At 35.3% G+C, this 18,313-nt stretch overlaps 1 protein-coding gene across 6 annotated transcripts in view; it reads right to left on the minus strand.

Annotated features, from left to right (window-relative positions):
* Grik2 (glutamate ionotropic receptor kainate type subunit 2) overlaps positions 1 to 18,313 on the minus strand; it is a 740,066-nt gene that overhangs the window by 359,002 nt on the left and 362,751 nt on the right. For all 6 annotated transcript variants that reach the window (XM_021204375.2, XM_021204374.2, XM_029542109.1 and 3 more), the window contains one exon: positions 5,748 to 5,861. In XM_021204375.2, the coding sequence (XP_021060034.1) occupies positions 5,748 to 5,861 (114 nt within the window). The remainder of the gene's footprint in view (positions 1 to 5,747; positions 5,862 to 18,313) is intronic.

Here is an 18,313-nt window from a genome sequence, read left to right on the forward strand (position 1 = left end):
TTTTTTTTTTTTTTTTTTTTTTTTTTGGTTTTTCGAGACAGGGTTTCTCTGTCTTGCCCTGGCTGTCCTGGAACTCACTCTGTAGACCAGGCTGGCCTCTAACATAGAAATCTGCCTGCCTCTGCCTCCTGAGTGCTGGGATTAAAGGTGTGTGTCACCATGCCTGGCCTATATCCCATTTTTAAAGTGGATTATTTGGTTTGCTGGAGTCTAACTCCTTGAGTTTTATCTTGTGGATATTATCCTTCTGTTAGATGAAGGATTAGTGAAGATCTTTTCCCAATATGTAGGCTGCTGTTTTGTTCTATTGACAGTGTACTTTGCCTTACAGAAGCTTTTCAGAATCATGAGGTCCCACTTACCAATTGCATTTCTAAAAGCCTGAGCTATTGATGTTCTAGTAAGGAAATTTTCTCTTGTACTAATGCATTCAAATCTATTACCCACTTTCTCTTTTATTAGATTTAGTGTATCCAGTCTTATGTTGAGATCCATGATTGACTTGGACTTCAGCTTTGTTCAGGATGATCAATATAGATCTATTTCTTGAAGAGGCTTTTTCACTATTGTATGTCTTTTTCGAAAATCAAGTGTCCATAGCTATGTGCGGATTTATTTCTGTATCTTTGATTCTATTGAATGGATTAACCTGTCTGTACCTATACCATGCAGTTTTTAATCACTATTGCTCTGTAACTTTTTACATAATAGCCAGAAACTGGAAACAACCCAGATGTCCCACAAACAATGAATGGATACAGAAAATGCAGTTCATTTATACAATGGATTACTATCCCCATATTAAATAAAAGGACATCATGAATTTTGTAGGCAAATGGATGGAACTAGAAAATAGCATCCTGAGTGAGATAACTCAGACTCAATAAAACATGGATGAATGGGTATTACCCCAAAAGTACAGAATAACCAACTGATAAGTGGATGTTAGCTAAAAAGTACAAAATACCCATGATACACCCCACAGATCCAAAGAAGTTAAACAAGCAGGGGGAACCAAGCAAGAATCCTTGACTCACACTTAGAAGAGGAAATAAAATAGTCATAGGAGACAGAGGGAAAGAACTGACTGCGAGAGGAGAAGGAGGGGAATAGTGGAGTAAGATCAGGTATGTGGAGATCATGAGAAATACCCAGAATGCCAAGAGAATAAATAGAAATCTGTAGCTGCCAGGGCTGGGGACAGTGAGAGAATCTCTAGAAAATCCCCGGGATCTGGAATGGAAGAGGATTCCAAGAGATGCTATATCAAACCTGAAGAAGCTAATTCCAGTAGCCAGGCATGACTCCAAGCAGAAGTTTAAGGACACCAACCTACCCATAATACTTTTGACTTAAAATTGACCGTGTCTAAAAGAAATGCAGGGACCAAGATGGAGCATAGCTAAAAAGAATGACAAAACAATAATTGGACAAAGTTGAATCCCATTGCACAGGATATCACCAATCTTTGACATCATTCATGATGCTGTTATGCTTGCAGATAGAAGCTTAGCATAATTGTCCTCTGAGAGGCTCTACCCAGCTGTTGACTGAAACAGATGCAGATACCCATAGCCAAACTTTGGTCAGTGGTTAATGGTTAAAGATTCTTATAGAAGAGTTGGGGGAATATTTGAAGGCCCTGAAGGTGATAGGAATCCCAGAAGAAGAACAGTCAACGAAACAAAATCCCTGGGAGCTCTCAGAGTCTGAGCCACCGAGCAAAGATCATACATGGACTGGAAGAAGGACCTTGCCAAATATATAGCAACAGTGAAGCTCAATCTCCATGTAGGTCCCCCATTAACTGGAACAGAGGCTCTCCCTAAAGCTATAACCTGATTGTAGTATTCATTCCCTAACAGGGCTGGCCTTGTCTGCAAGAGGATGTACCTAATCTGGCAGAGACTTGGTACAGGGTATGGGGATACTCATTGGGTGCCCCATACTCTCAGAAAAGAAGGGGAAGATATGTCAGAGAGAGACTGTTAGTCGGGACTGGGAAGGATATAGCATTTGGGATATATATTTTTGTGTCCAGGTTTCTTCCCTGCTTGGATTTCTACCTTAATTTCCTTCAAGGAATTGATTGTTACCTGAAATTGTACAACAAATCAAACTGTTTCCTTCCTAAGTTGCTTTAGGTGAAGGAGTTTATTACCACAAATGAAACCTTAACTAAGGCAGTTACCTCTGTTTTAGATTATAATTATATTTCTCCTTTCACTTTCCTCTCTCCAAACCATCTCAGTGGGAGGGGAAGTACCTAGCCTTGCAAAGACTTGAAGTGTCAGAATAAGGGGGAGATAACAAAGGGGAGGGTCCACCCACTGAGAGGACAAGGGGAGGGGTAAGAATTGTGAGAGGCAGTGACCTAGAGAGGGACAGTGAGCAGGATGTAAAGTGTATAAGTAAAATTAACTGACTAGCAAAATATATAAATATTTAAAAGAAAAGAAGCCTCCTTTCAAATAGTTGGTCAGGTGGTACATGCAACTCTTTAAACCATATAGACTATTGACATTGCCCTTCGTTGTCTCTCAGAAATTTAAGCTAAGTACATATTGTTGAAGACAATGTACATTCAGAGCACAGAACTTGGATGATTAAAATCAGGTCTAACCGAAAAGCCTGTTTATTAATGTCTAGCTTCCAGGCTAATAGAAATACTATGAAAACTGAGAAGGGCAAGGAAATAACTAATAGTTCTATTTAGATGTCACACTTATGAACTACAGAAGTGACCCACCTTAAAAAAAAAAAACAAAACATTGTAAAGATACACTATAAACATAATAAATCATCTCTTTTCATTCATTCTGTTTTTTATTATGAATGTGTGGTGACCAGAGTAGGGGAAAGAATCAGTTAGGGGATATAGAGATAAGGTGACTTACTTTTTCCTTTTAAGAAATTATAGTCTTTTTTATTTTTGAAATTATAGTCTTTTAAAGACTAACACTGTAGTATACTCTAAAATACAAATAGTATCCCTACAAAATCTAAGCATCATAGATAATCATATTTGTTATAAGGAATGCTGAACTATTTGGTAGTTGTCAAGCACCACTGGAAATCAATACTATGTACAGAACTGTTAGAAATATCATCAAGTGCTTTGAGCACTATAGGGGTAATACCCTTGCAGCTTTGTGATTGCTCTGATAATGTCTAAATTACCAAGGCTTGCTGATGCAAATCTATATATCTAACTACAGAGGATGTTGAGCTAGATCACAAAGTCAAAGATAGCCTGGGGTATAGCTAGAAATGAAGGCTAAATTTGGAACTTAGCAACAATAATTAGAAGGACAGGTTATACAGATACAACTGCTGGAATACTCATCTAGGATATGCAATAACTTATGCTCAACCTTTAGTACTAAAGAACTAAAAAGCCAATAAAAACTATAGATAAATGATACATATATATTTATAAATAAAAACATTGTTTATGATTGATAAAATATATAAATCTCTTTTAACATGGTGCCAAATAATTAAATGATAATAAAAAATATGTGAATTTATTTGCTTTAATTTATTAGACAAATGTGGTAAACTGAACATTTAAAAGTTTTTAATAATAGTTATTTAAAAGGTAGTATTTTCTTAACTAAATATTATTTTTATATTTTATAACTTGAATATTTATTGAATATGGTATCAGTGGTTTTTATGTCTGGCAATAAAAAAAGAAAACATATGAAGTGAGATACTTTGCATTATGTGTTTGAACATTAAACAGAGGAATGCACATGGTCAAAAAATTTTTAATGCATGGTAAATGGGATAATAAAATATTGTGAGTGTAAAGCATGCTGCTTCCTTCCACTCAGCACACACCCAACTGAGCAAAACAGTTACAGGCCTTTGTGGGATGGACACCTTAAAGATGGGGTTAGAATGGTGAGTTGAAATGGGAAATTGAAGGAGAAAATATAGAACTGAGGGAAGTATAAAGTCATACTATATCTATTAAAGATAGATTTGAGAGCTTGATTAGGAGATCATAGAAACGCCCAGGTTACTGAAGGTTAGAGATATCTTAGTTACAATCTTTACTCTGAGAACTTTGTGGGATAGATACTGGGAAGACAACAAAGACACAGTCAAATTATGTTCCTCAGACAACTTCATAACATATATGAAGATGATGTTCATATAGACAAAAACCAGCAGAATATTAATTTTGAATAGTATAAGGGAAAAAATGAAATAATGTCACAAATGGAGAATGTTTGCAAAGCAAAGACAGCAAATCTTAAACAATCACAACAGAAGGGTACCTGGTTATCACAGTTTAATCAAAATACTGATGAAGAAATGAAGATAAAGGGCAGGAAGAAATAAGACTGCCTAAAACCTTGAATGTTAAAGGTAACATTTTTTGATGTCTTACTGATGACTCTGGATTTCTTTCAATTTTGGATAAAAGGAAAGCAGAAAGAACAGATTCAGATAGAGACTGTAGGAAGTCAAGGTGAAAAGGATAGCTATTGGGAAGAGAGATAATTACTTCTTTACTAAACAGTTTTTACAGAAAGTTGTGACATTAGGAACAAATGCTCTGATGAACAAGAAGTCAGGTGTGTTATTGTCTATAGTAAAGTTTTGACTAAACTATTGTTCCACTTTGATTCATATAGAAGTTACAGTATTTGAAAAAAGAGCAGAAGACTTAATATTAATTTGAAGAGGACCTCAAAGCCTTCGATATGATACAAAAGAGTCTGAAGACTTTAGCTAGAGAATTAGAAAGCTCACCATCACAAGGGTGTTAGGTCACTGGAAGCAAAACTGCTTCATTGTTGAAAGCTTGTAATACAACCTAATCTATTTTGACATGCCTTCAGTTGTGACATCTATTTTGTTACTAAAATCCAAGAAGATTGTTTCTTCTCAGCCTGATTTAACCACTCTTCTCAGATATAGGTCTTATGGCTTGTGATTATTTATTAGGGTTTCCTGAGACTCCAGATTCAGTCTTTTCTGGCCAAGGAGACAGAAAGGCCAATAGTAAGCTATCTAACAAGTAAGTAATACTGACTAAATAATCTAAGAGCTCCTACTTATTCTAAATTTAAGATCCTCCTTTGCAAATGGCATGAGGGACCATGACTGGCAATTCAATTAAAACATGGAAATACAATATTGGTTAAAAAATTAGCTACCTTATCAGCATTAATTTAATTATGGTGGTAATAAAAAAAAGTGTCTAATTTGAAAAATATGCTCCATTATATTTCATTAAGGAAATTAGTAAAATAGAGATATTACTTCAGCTGTAAACAATGAAATTGAAATAAGATTATATAGTGCAATTATTATAGAAAATATTGAAAATAATTGCTACATACTTTGAAGTGCATTTTCAGCAAGAGAACAGAGTTTGTTTGGCCGTTAATTTAACTACATGCATCTGCATGTCTATTTCTTTTCAAATCCTGACACTGGCAATTTATCAATACCAACAAGTTCTATGGAAATGTAAAGATTTTCACTAATATGTGAAGCTGTTTAACCACTAGAGATGCCCCAAATATTAATATATCTTATATTACTAGAAATTAACAAAATAAAATTCTGACTGAGCTAATATTGTACTTTTTGTGTTACAGTAATTGCTAAATGACTATAAGATATATTGCATTCTATTCATTAATATTCCCATTAAAATGTGTTTTTTTAATCTACAACCATACAATCTACATTTTTCTATAATAATCAAAAAAACAAATACTTACCAAAATGGTGGTAACAATCAAAGAACGATTAGACAATGAATCTGTGATATTCGCTGGCTTTCCTTTCTGACTTTCTGTCATATTCAGGCCACTGGCTGGATCCCAAGTCCCAATCTATAAAACAATAAATGTACATTCTATATCATCTATCAGATACCTGTGAGCAAGTGCTACAAATGAAAGTTACAGTTACTAACACTGTTCATCTCTGCAGCATTATGTGATCTCACTTGAGTATAGACTGCTGAGAAATCTGTCTAGTGATATTAAAGAAGAAAATAATACACCATCATGCCACCATCCATGTGGGAGATTCATTTTCCATTTAAACTTTCATTCTCTAGGAAGACACATGTGTGATGATACATCAGTAGCTTCTAGAGACTTTAGAATAGAGTATATCCTTTAGTACAATGGATCTCTTTTATCCTCTCATTATAAAGCGAGCATTCTACATCACAGACAAAGCAAAAATACAAGAAAAACCTTTGGGGATCCAGGATAAATTAATAAGTAGCTAGTTGATTGACCAGTGTTTCCTCCTGTTCTCGATTTAAATAGAGTTTTCTTTAACCAAATGTCCTCTTTTTTTCTTTTCTTTTATTAGATATTTTCTTCATTTACATTTCAAATCCTATCCCCAAAGTTCCCTATACCCTACCCTTGCCCTGCTCTCCAACACACCCACTCCTGCTTCCTGGCCCTGGCATTCGCCTGTACTGGGGCATACGATCTTCACAAGATCAAGGGTCTCTCCTCCCATTGATGGCCAACTAGGCCATCCTCTGCTACATATGCAACTAGAGATGCAGCTCTCGGGGTTACTGGTTAGTTCATATTGGTGTTCCTCTTATAGGGTTGCAGACCCCTTTAGCTCCTTGGGTACTTTCTCTAGCTTCTTCATTAGTGGTCCTGTGTTCCGTCCAATAAATGACTGTGAGCATCCACTTCTGTATTTGCCAGGCAATGGCATAGCCTCACAAGAGAGAGCTATGTCAGAGTCCTGCCAGCAAAATCTTTCTGGCTTTTGCAGTAGCATCTGGGTTTGGTAGTTGCTTATAGGTGAGACCATATACTTTTGGTGTGCAGATGTTTTATCCCATTTAACATAGTGGATAGAGTGACAAAGTCAGTCTCTGTAGAATATATAAATGTAAAACATCACAGAAGGCACAGGTTGGTTGTTTAATGGTAACTAAAGGACAGTATTACTCTATCAGTGTTAATCATCAGTAAGAAAACACAATAGGAGCTGTGGATATAGTAATTCTATAACACTACTTTTCTAAACCTTACAATAATCAGTAGCCTTCCATATCTTCTAGTCAAATATCCAAATGAGTTTTATAAAAGAACAGCAACATTTTCTCTTAAAAATCAACATCTGGATATAAACAAAATTACGTTTGAAGTGACAATGACTTAGCAGACATGATTATTGTCTACTTAAATATTCTATCAAAGATTTTACAACTTGATTGTGATCATTTTACTTCCTTCATATTTTATTACATACACAAATCTTCTTATGATTTTTTCAGTAAAATTTTAAGCTTGTATTTTTAAATTGAAGGTATAGAAATCTATACCTATTTTCTGTTAATTAAAATAATTTATATATTTATATATAACATTCTGATAGCTTTATATAAACATAAACTTCACTATATTGTTTGAACACTGTAGCTAAAAATATAAGGCATAAATATTCATATCATTTTTGAAATATCTGAACAATTTTTCCAATTTTCTCATGATAATTAAATTTTAATTATACAAATAGCTATATATTCCCATTAAAGTATTTGTGTCAATAAAGAAAATATTAAATAATTCAGTAAGAGAAAGAAAATGCAAAATTTTCTCTTTTTTTATTCTCAAAATAAATTATTTGCTAGCAGTTATATATCATGTCAGATCAAAAAGTCATAAAAATGGAGTCTTTGCTAGATAACTGGGCATAGTGGTTGAGAGAGCATAAAATTAGAATGAGTGCTGATGAATTGCTGAAGTGTTTCAAATATAAAATTGTTAAAAGTGTTCTGTAGGCTTAACAAGTTATGTCTCAAATCTTACCTCATAGTTACTGCCACTTTGTATCTGTGGTTTATAATCAATACCAGGAACTTAATTTTTCCCTTAGGTTTTATTTATTTTTATTTCTATCATTGACTAAATAGTCAGATCTTAAACCTATTAGCTAAAGTATTAACAACTATGATTTGCCCACCTCACAACACCATCAAGAATGGCCAAATAAAACTACTCATGTAAAACATAGCCTAATTAACTTAATGCTACACTACAACAACAACAACTACAAAATGTTTCTTGCTGGAGAGATAGCTCAATAGTCAGAACTACCCACTACTGCTGTACAGGACCTCAGTTTAATATTCAAGCAACTCAAAACTACTTGCAACACCAGCTCCATGGAATATCATGTCCTATTCTGGCCTATACATGCATGTATTCATGAGCTTGCTCCTGTCCTATACATATACCTACCTAAACACGTAATTTTTTTAAAATAAATTTTATCAGAATAAAAGGCAAGAAACTCTTTTTGTGTGTGAAGTCAGTAGTAACTGGAGAACAGATCAGATAACATACATTTAAAAAAGATAATTATAGACACATTTCTCTGAAAGATATTAAAATTCCAAATAAATAAATTAAATTCATAACTGGGTATGGTTGCACATTCTTTTACTGTCAGCACTTAAGAGGGAGTGGAAAATGGATCTTACTGAGATGGAGACCAGTTTGGTCTACCAAGTGAAGTTTACACCACCCAGAACTACATATGGGGCTTGAAATCAAAATTTAAAAATCTTAAGAATTAAAATACAGACAACTGAGAATCACTTTTAAAAGTTACCCAATCTTCTTTTCCATCAAGGCAATGCACTTTGAAATTGCTTTCGATTTAATCTTACAACTATCAGAATGGCTAGGATCAATAACATAACTGATAACTGATCACTGATATGGATTTGGAGTAAGGGGAAAAATTTGTTCATTCTGATGGGAGTGCAAACTTGGACCACCCCTATGAAAAATACTGTAATAATTTCTCATAAAGATGAATAATATTAAAAAGAAATTATTACAGATATTGGCATTGATGTAGAGAAAAGGAAACTCAGTTATAGCTACTGTGAATGCTACCTGGTGGAAGCATTATAGAAATCAGTATAGTGGTTCCACAAAAAATTATAAAATATACATTCCATATGGTCAATTTAAAATTTGAGGATATATCAAATGACTTCATATCCTACTCTAGAGATACTTACTCATCTAGGCTAATTATTGTTTTACTCATAATAGCAAGGAATAGGAAGCAGCCATGATGTCCATTGACTAATAGATGGATAATAAAATTGCAGTATATTTATGCAATGGAATATTATACGCCAATTAAGCCAAAAAGATCTTATGAAATTCACAGGTAAGTAGTTGGAGGTAGAAACAATCAGAATGATTTGACCCACACACAGAAATATAAATTCCTGTTTTCTCTCATCTGTGGATGTTATCTTTGAATCTTCAGATGTTTGTGATACATTTGGGTTACTGATAAAGGAAAAGAAAAATTGACAGTGGACCATAGAGAGAGATACAATGGAAAAGAACTGAATGCACTAATATAAAGAGTTGAAGGAGAATAATGCAACATAAACAGTTCAACTAGAACAAGAGAACACATTTTTTGGAAAAGGAAAGAGGACAGGAAGAGATAAGAAACACTAAGGAGACTTTTATAACGACCTATGGAAACTACTGCCTTACTACATTAGAAGCTTCATATAAAGTTCACTTTTTTCTCATTTCATAATCATATGCTAAAAAAACAGGACTCTGGTGAATCAAGTAGGTATAATTTGAAAGCTACCCTCCTGCTGTCTAGTTCCAGTGGTATCTAAAAGTACAGTTAACAGTCCTATGTGGCTGTACCACCCATGAAGGTCCTGGCTAGATATTCCTAAAGTTGTAGCGAGTGACATTCACATATAGGTGGTAACTACTAGCTGTCTAATTGGAATTGAGACCCACTCAACATTGATACAACCATTCCTGGTACTAGAAATTTAGCCAACTTCAAATTAAGTTATGCCAACATAAATTGTTACTGAAATTTACGTCTTAGCAGCAGATACGTGTAGCTAACACTCCTCATCAAAACTTCCTCAAACACACACACACACACACACATATATATATGCGTGTGTGTGTGTATATATATGCATGTGTGTGTGTGTGTGTGTGTGTGTGTGTGTGTGTATATATGCATGTGTGTGTGCGCATGTGTGTGTATCTAAAAATAATAAAGAAAAAGAGCCTAGTAGAGAGATTAGTAAAGTCACGGAAGGAATTCAGAAAAGCTGGAAAGAAAAAAAGAGGAGAAAATTGATAAGATTCTAGTTTAGTAAAATATGTATAACATTTTTTTCAAGGAAAAGGAAGTCAAAAATATAGCAATCATAGGTCAGACCTTTCATTAAAATATATGAATATGCATTCAATATAAACTCACATATGCACACATGTAGAGGAATTTCCCTCAATTATCTGATTGGGTTAAAATGATGACAAATAGCCAACCAGTGGGTAAAAATGAGGAGGTAGAATTTCTGGGCAAAACAGGAAGAGGAGGGGAGGAGGAGTTGTAGGAGACTGAATGGAGGATGGCAGAGGGAGAATTTTAAGAAGGAGGATGGAACTTTATATGACCCAGCCCAGGGGAAGACTAGGGCCAAGAAGTGTGAGAGGGTGGGTAGGGGAGCAGGGGCAGGGGGATGGTATGGGGAACTTTCGGGATAGCATTTGAAATGTAAATAAAGAAAATAATAAAAAAAATAAGTAAGTTAAAAAAAAAAAGAAGGAAGATGGAGCAGAATTGCATGGCCTGAAGAAACTGCAAGAAGTAGGGATTTCATAGCTTGGAAAGAAAGTGGTGTAGAGGCATATCTGCCCAATGTGAAGTTTATAAATGTACAACTGAATTGTGTTTTTCTTGCATGGGCTTATTGGAGTTGGAGATTGACTGCAAAAAAATTGTGTTTTCCTTGAATGGGCTTATTGTGTTTGGAGACAATATGGTCCACAACAAAACGGTGCCCCAGTGTACTGATTAGAACTCAAGTTACCTGAGATAAAAGATCACTGTCCCTCCCCTCCTCCCCAATACAAGATTAGGACAGCATTCTAGGCTGCATGGTAGGAAGATGGGGGGGACCCTCCAGAATGCACCAGAGACCTGGGAGGTGAGAAACTCCCAGAATCAAAAGAAGGGACCTTAGATGAAATGCCAGACAGTACAGAGAGGGAACTTATATAACCCACCTCCAGCAGGAAGACAGAGCATCAAATGAGGGAGAGGGAGCCATCCCACAGTCACAACTCTGACCCATAATTGTTCTTGTCTGAAATAATTACAGGGATGGAAATGGAGAGGATCCAGAGGAAAAGAAGTTCCAGCGACAGGCCCAAAGTGGGATCCAGCACAAGGGGAAGTTCCAAGGCCTGACACTATTACTGAGGCTATGAAGCACTCACATAAAGGGAACTTGAATGACTGTACTTCGGAAGAATCAACAAGCAGCTAAAAGAGTCAGAGGCAGATAGTTGCACCAAACCAATGGACAAAAGTAGCTGACCCCTGTTGTTGAATAAGGGAAAGACTGAAAGAAGCTGAGAAGGAGGGAGACCCTGTAGTAGGACCGGCAGTCAAAATAATCAGGACCCGGAGATCTCTGGACACTGGACCACCAAACAGACACCATATACCAGCTGATATGAGGCCCCCAACACACATACAGTAGAGGATTGCCAGATCTGTGTTCATTCAGAAATGATACACCTAACCCTCCCTTAAGAAACTGGAGGCCCCAGTTGAGTTTAGAGGTTATGTTGCATGGGGGTGGGGTGGGGGGGAACATCCTTGTGGAGACCTGGGTGATTGTAGAAAGGAGGTATGGGATGTGGAGCACAGTAGGAGGTTGGATAGGAGTGGGGGAAAGAATGAAACATGGAGTGTAAAATGAATAGATAGATAGATAGATAGATAGATAGATAGATAGATAGATAGATAGATAGATAGATAGATAGATAGATAGGTAAATTTTTTAAAAAAAGAAAGAAAGCTGCCTGGGTCTGAGGAGTCTACAGAGAACTGCAGAGATGCTCCTTCCCCAAGTCCCAGGCAGATAGCTTTAGCCAGGGGCAGCACCCCAGCCTGGAACTGGGCTTGAGCAGACACAGTGAAATGATGAGAGCATCTTTGCCTGGGTGAGCCTTTCTGTGGTTTGTTTCCCCATATCACCACCCTGTCTACACAGGACATGGACAGCCAGATTTACCACAACACACACACACACATACACACACACACACACACACACACACGGAAGAAAATGACACACATTTCAAGACCTGAAAGTGAATGGAATAAAGAACACTAACTGAGGGAAATCTGGAAATGAAATCTTTAGGAACTTAAAGGGAAACCTCAGAAAACAGCCTCAACAACCAAATACAAGACATGAAAGAAGTATCTCAAGAACTGAGGACAAAAGAGCAGAATGAGAAAAAAGTCTGATGGTTAACTTTTTTTTTAAACACCCCAACAGAACTCTGTTTTCCTGGAGGCTGCTTGTCATGAGAGACACCAGGTAAGACACCAATGGTTAAGACTGACCTGAAACCATACCTAAAAGCAGTAAGTTGTACCCCATACCCTGAGCTCCATTTCCTGCTCTAAAACTCTGCCTGCATTCATGAAGGGCAGCCGGAACCAGGGACAAACAAGTAAGACCCAAGTTCTTGCCTGCCATATTCCCCTAAAACACATCCCACCACCTGAATTCAGTTTTCCAGCACACCACCCACAGTGCTTTCCTGGAGGTCAGCCTGAATCAGGGGCCCCAGATATTGGTACAAGTACTAGTGATGCCAGAGGCAAGCTTGTTATCCAAAATGTGGGCTTTAAAGATTTTATAGATTTAGATGTTGATTTCTGGGTTTATCTTTGTTGGATGTTTGTTTGGAAATGTTTGTTCCCTTGGTTTCTGTTTCCTCTCTGTATAATAGATCGAGTGACCGAATATAAACAGTAACTATTCATGAATCCAGCCAACAGAAGGTAATACAAAAAAAATCTCCAACCTAAGTAGGTTAACTACATCCAAGAAAACACAGCAAATAAATGATCCCACACTAGCAAAACCAAAGAAAGTCAGCACACACACACACACACACACACACACACACACACACACACACACAGCAATATTACTCTAAAAATAACAGGAATTAACAATCTTTGTTTGTTAATATTGTTCAATGTCAATGGACTCATTTTCCCAATAAAAAGACACAAAATAACAGAATGAATGTGAAAACAGGATCCATCATTCTGCTGCATACAAGAAACATACTTTAGCAATAAAGATAGACATTCACTTAGAATAACAGGCTATAAAATAGCTTTCCAAGCAAACATACATAAGAAACAAGATGGAGTAGATATTCTAATGTCCAATAAAATGGACTTACATCAAAATTAAGCAAAAAAGACAGGGAAAGACGTTTCATAGTTATCAAAGGAAACATCCACCAAGATGATGTCTCAATTCTGAATAACTATGCCCCAAGTGCAAGGGCACCCATATTTGTTAAAGAAATATTACCAAAGCTTAAATCAAAAATTAAACCTCATATATTATTGGGCCACTTAAGCATCCCAATAACACCAATGGACAGGTCATTGAGACAGAAACTAAACAGAGAAATAACAAAACTAATAAGTGTTATGAATCAAATGCACCTAACAGATATCGACATAACATTTAACCTAAACATAAAAGCATATAATTCTTCTCAGCAGCTCATAAAGCTTCTAAAAATTGAGCATATACTTGAACTCAAAGCAAGTCTCAAAAGATACAACAAAATTGAAACTATTCCTTGTATCTTATCAGACCACTATGGACTAAAGCTAGACTTTAACAACAGAAACAACATAAAGTCTGAAAACCTATGGAACTCAAACAACTCTTTATTCAATGACCACTGGGTCAAAGAAAAAAATAAAGAAAAAATTAAAGTCTTCCCAGAATTCAATGGAAATGAACTCACAGCATACCTAAACATATGGGACATAATGAAAGCTAAGAGGAAAGTTCATAGCACTAAATGCCTTCATAAAGAAATTTGTGAGATTTCATACTAGCCACTTAACAGCACTCCAGAAATATCTAGAACAAAAAGAAGCAAACATACAAAATATTGGAGAATATTTCTGAAAATAATCAAACTTGGATAAAAATTAATAAATTAAAAAAAGGAAAAATACAATCTTCAAAACTAAGAGATGGTTCGTTGAAAAAAATCAACAACATAGACAAATTCTTAGCCAATAAAATTAAAAGACAAAGATAAAATATACAATTTTTTTTAAAAAGTCAGAAAAGGAGGATATAACAGCAGACAGTGTGAAAATACAAAGAATCTTAGGTATTATTTCAATAGCCTGTACTCCACAAAATTGGAAAATATAAATAATTGGAAAATTAAAATAATATGGATGATTCTCTTGATAGATGCCCCTTACCAAAGTTAAATTGAGTTCAGTTAAACAATTTATATACTTCTATAATACCCATTTATTAAAAGTAGTTATTAATATTCTCTCATTTAAAAAAGACCTAGGGCCAGACAGTTTTACAGCAGAATTCTACTGTAGTTTTAAAGAAGTTCTAATACCAATACTCCTTGAATTAATCTACAATAGGACCAGAAGGAAAACTGCAAAATTCATTCTATGAGGGCACAGTCACATAGATACCTAAATCACACAAGAACTAAACCAAGAAAGAAATTTAGACCAGTTTCCCTTGTGAATATAGGTAAAAAAAAGTACTAAATAAAATCATTCGAACTGAATTGTGAGAACACATCAATAGCATCATCTACCATAATTAAATTGGCTTCATAACAGAGACGCAGAGATGGCTCAACACATGAAAATCCATTAAGTTAATGCACAATAGAAACAACCTGAAAGAAAAGGAATAGAATTCAACATACTTCATGATAAAAGTCTTAGAGAGATCAGGGATAAAGATGCATACCAAGCACCATAAAGGCAATAAATACACAGCAAGCCAATTGCCAGCATCAAATTAAATGAAGAGAAACATTTAAACCATTACACTAAAATCAGGAACAAGACAACGCTGCCCACTCTTTCCAGTCCAATATAATACTTGAATTTTTACCTAGAAAATAACACCACAAAAGGAAATCTGTGAGATTACCAATTGGGAAATAAGAAGTCAAAATATCACTATTTGCAGATAATATGATAATAAATGACCCCAAAAATTCTACTATGGAACTCCTACAGCTGATAAACTCCTTCATCAAAGTGTCCAGATACAACATTAACTAAAAAAATAAAATGAAATCAATAGCCCTTCTTCATACAAATGGTAAACTGGTTGAAAAATAATTCAGAGAACCAACACCTTTTACAATAGCCATAAATAACATAGAATATCTTGGTTGAGTAATAACCATGCAACTGAAAGACATGTATAACCAACTACAAGTCTTTGAAGAAAAAAAAATGAGAAGACAGAAAAATTTCCCATGCTCATGGTTTAGTAGGATTAACATAGTAAAATTGGCCATCTTACTAAAAGCAAACTACAGATATAATGAAATCCCCATAAAAATTCCAACACAATTCTTCACAGTCATTGAAAGAACAATACTCAACTTCATATGGAAAAATAAGAAACCCAGGATAACTAAAACAATCCTGTACAATAAAAGAAATTCTGGAGTTGTCACCATCCCTGGTTTTCAGCTATACTACAGATCAATAGTAAGAACAACTGCATGGTATTAGAATAAAAACAGTGTGTGTCTACATATATAAAGTAATATGAATGTTTCCATGAAGTTCTGGGTCAAGACATATAATAAAATCTAAGTAAGAGACAAATTAAATGTTTTATTATCTGAAAATAAATCCATCAGATTTAATGCAGTCAAAATTCAAGCTCGGTTTTGAGTATGTTGAAGATCACTAGAAAATATCGCTATTAAAAAATATTTTCTATTGTGAGACAGAAGTCAGTTCATGAGAAAGTTATAAGTCACTGATGCCATGGGGACTATATATATATATATATATATATATATATATATATATATATATATATATATATATGATATATATATCATAAATGTGATCAGGAAAGATAAAATTTTCTGTACACCATATATCTAGATTTGTATTAAACAAGTAATTCTCATTGATCCTGTAAGTGGGTAATTAGCCATAAAGTACAGGACAACCCTGCTACAACCCACAGACACAAAGAAACTGAGGTAATAAGGAGGTCCCAGTGGAGGATGTATGAGTCTCACTCAGAAAGGGAAACTAAATAATCATCGTAGGTGGATGGGGAGAGGGAAATGGGTAAAAGAGTAGGTGAGGAAGGCATTGAGGATTGTCTTCAGGTTTGGGGAAAAGAGTGGGAGAGAGGGCTTTTAGTGAGAATGGAAATCAGCGTGGCAGGGCATCTCTGGTTAATAGCTGGAGGCCTGAGACAATAGAGGAGGATATGGGATGTCAATTGGGGTGACCCTAGTTGAGATTTCTACCAGAGTAGGATATAGAGTTCAGGTGGCCACCTCCTGTACCCAAGCAGGGCTTCTAGAGGAGGTAGGGGAACATCAGTGCACCCACAAAGCCTTTAAACCAAAGTTGCCTTGCCTACATGATGTACAGGTATAAAGATGGAACAGAGACTGAGGAAACAGCCAACCAATGACTGCCCCAATTTGAGACCTTTTTTTTTTAACTAAGCCAACCCATGACATTGTTAATGATACTGTGCTATGTTTGCAGAAAGAAAACTAGCACAAATGTCTCTTAAGAGACATCTTCCCACAGTGGATAGAGGAAGATGCTGAGACCCACTACTAAATATCACGTGGAGTCCGGAGAGTCTCCTGAAAGGTGGGATAGAGGTGAGCAAATCAGAGGGGTCAAAAACACCACAGGAAGACCGACAGAGTCAACAAACCTATGACCAGAAGGGCTCACAGAGTCTATGCCACTAACCAGGGAGCGTGCAGGAGCTGGATCTAGACTCCCTACATATTTGTAGCAAATATGAAGCTTGGTCTTCATGTAGGGCCCTAAACAAGTGGAGTGGGTCTGTCTCGGTTTCTATTCCCTGTCATGGGATCTCTTTCCCCTTACCGGGACTACCTGGTTGGGTTTCAGTACAAGAGGATGCGTTTCCTATTAGAACTAGATACTTCAGAATGGGGTGGTACTCAAGCAGGGCTCCTCTTCTCTGAGGAGCAGACGAATGTGGGGAGGGATTTGTAAGGTAGCACTGGGAAGAGAGAAGGGAGGGGACTGTGATAAGGATGTAAAGTTAATTTAAAAAAGATGAAAAAGGAAAGAAAAACAGAATGATAACTTTTGCATAAGAGATGTAAAACTTATTAAACGTCTTCATGAAACAGTTTGAAACTGTAGTGAACCTTAAACATGTACACCTGAAAACTCAGGAAGACAGGGTTTCATTTCTGCAGTTACCATATCCTTGTATTACAGAACATTTAAGCTTCAGACACCGTCTATGAGATACAAGAGGCAGATACTGTGAAACTAAAGAATATTTATATTGAAGTAAAGTTGCAAATAAACTTAAGCATGAGAGGGCTTATAGAATGATCAATTGTGAAGAGCACTTGCAGTTTTTCCAGAGCACACAAGTTTGCGTACCTGCCCACATAGCAGGGAGCTCACAATTGCCCATATCTCTAGCTTCAATCTGCCTGACAGCCTCTTCTAATATCCTACGGACACATATTCATAAACATGAAAAAAACATAAAAATAAATTATTTGTAAGTCTAAAATGGCATTAAGTTTTGAAATTATGATTATATCATTTCCCCTTCCATGAGTCAATACAAAAATTTTAAAGTTAAAGTGAAAATATGATCTATTGTGATTGATTTATTAATGTCCTAAATAACAGTTACATATTTTATTATATTTATATTAATAGAATTTCATAAAAATTTTACTTACATGATATATTAAATTATTAAAAATTCTTCAATTAATAAACTTTGGTAAAGCTCTGTTTCATATCTACTTTTAATTATCTCATATTTTTAAATGCTTCCCTAAGAATATGCAAGTTAAAAATTGATTTCATTATGAAACTATGAGTTACATTGTAATTTTTCATATTGCCCAATATTTCCACACACTGTTGTATAATAGCTGGTAAAATAAATGTTTTGCTTGTACCACTTTACTTCTCATAATCAGTATATATTAATACAAATTCAATTATAATGAGATATATTAATAAAATATTAACAATTTATATCCTAAAGTTGGAGAAGCATGAAGGTCTTTTTCTTTGGTATATATTTTAATATATGTATATATAAGTGTGTATATATATATATATATATATATATATATATATATATATATGTGTGTGTGTGTGTGTGTGT

The sequence above is a fragment of the Mus pahari genome, chromosome 9 (assembly GCF_900095145.1).
Source record: "Mus pahari chromosome 9, PAHARI_EIJ_v1.1, whole genome shotgun sequence".
Lineage (NCBI taxonomy): Eukaryota > Metazoa > Chordata > Mammalia > Rodentia > Muridae > Mus > Mus pahari.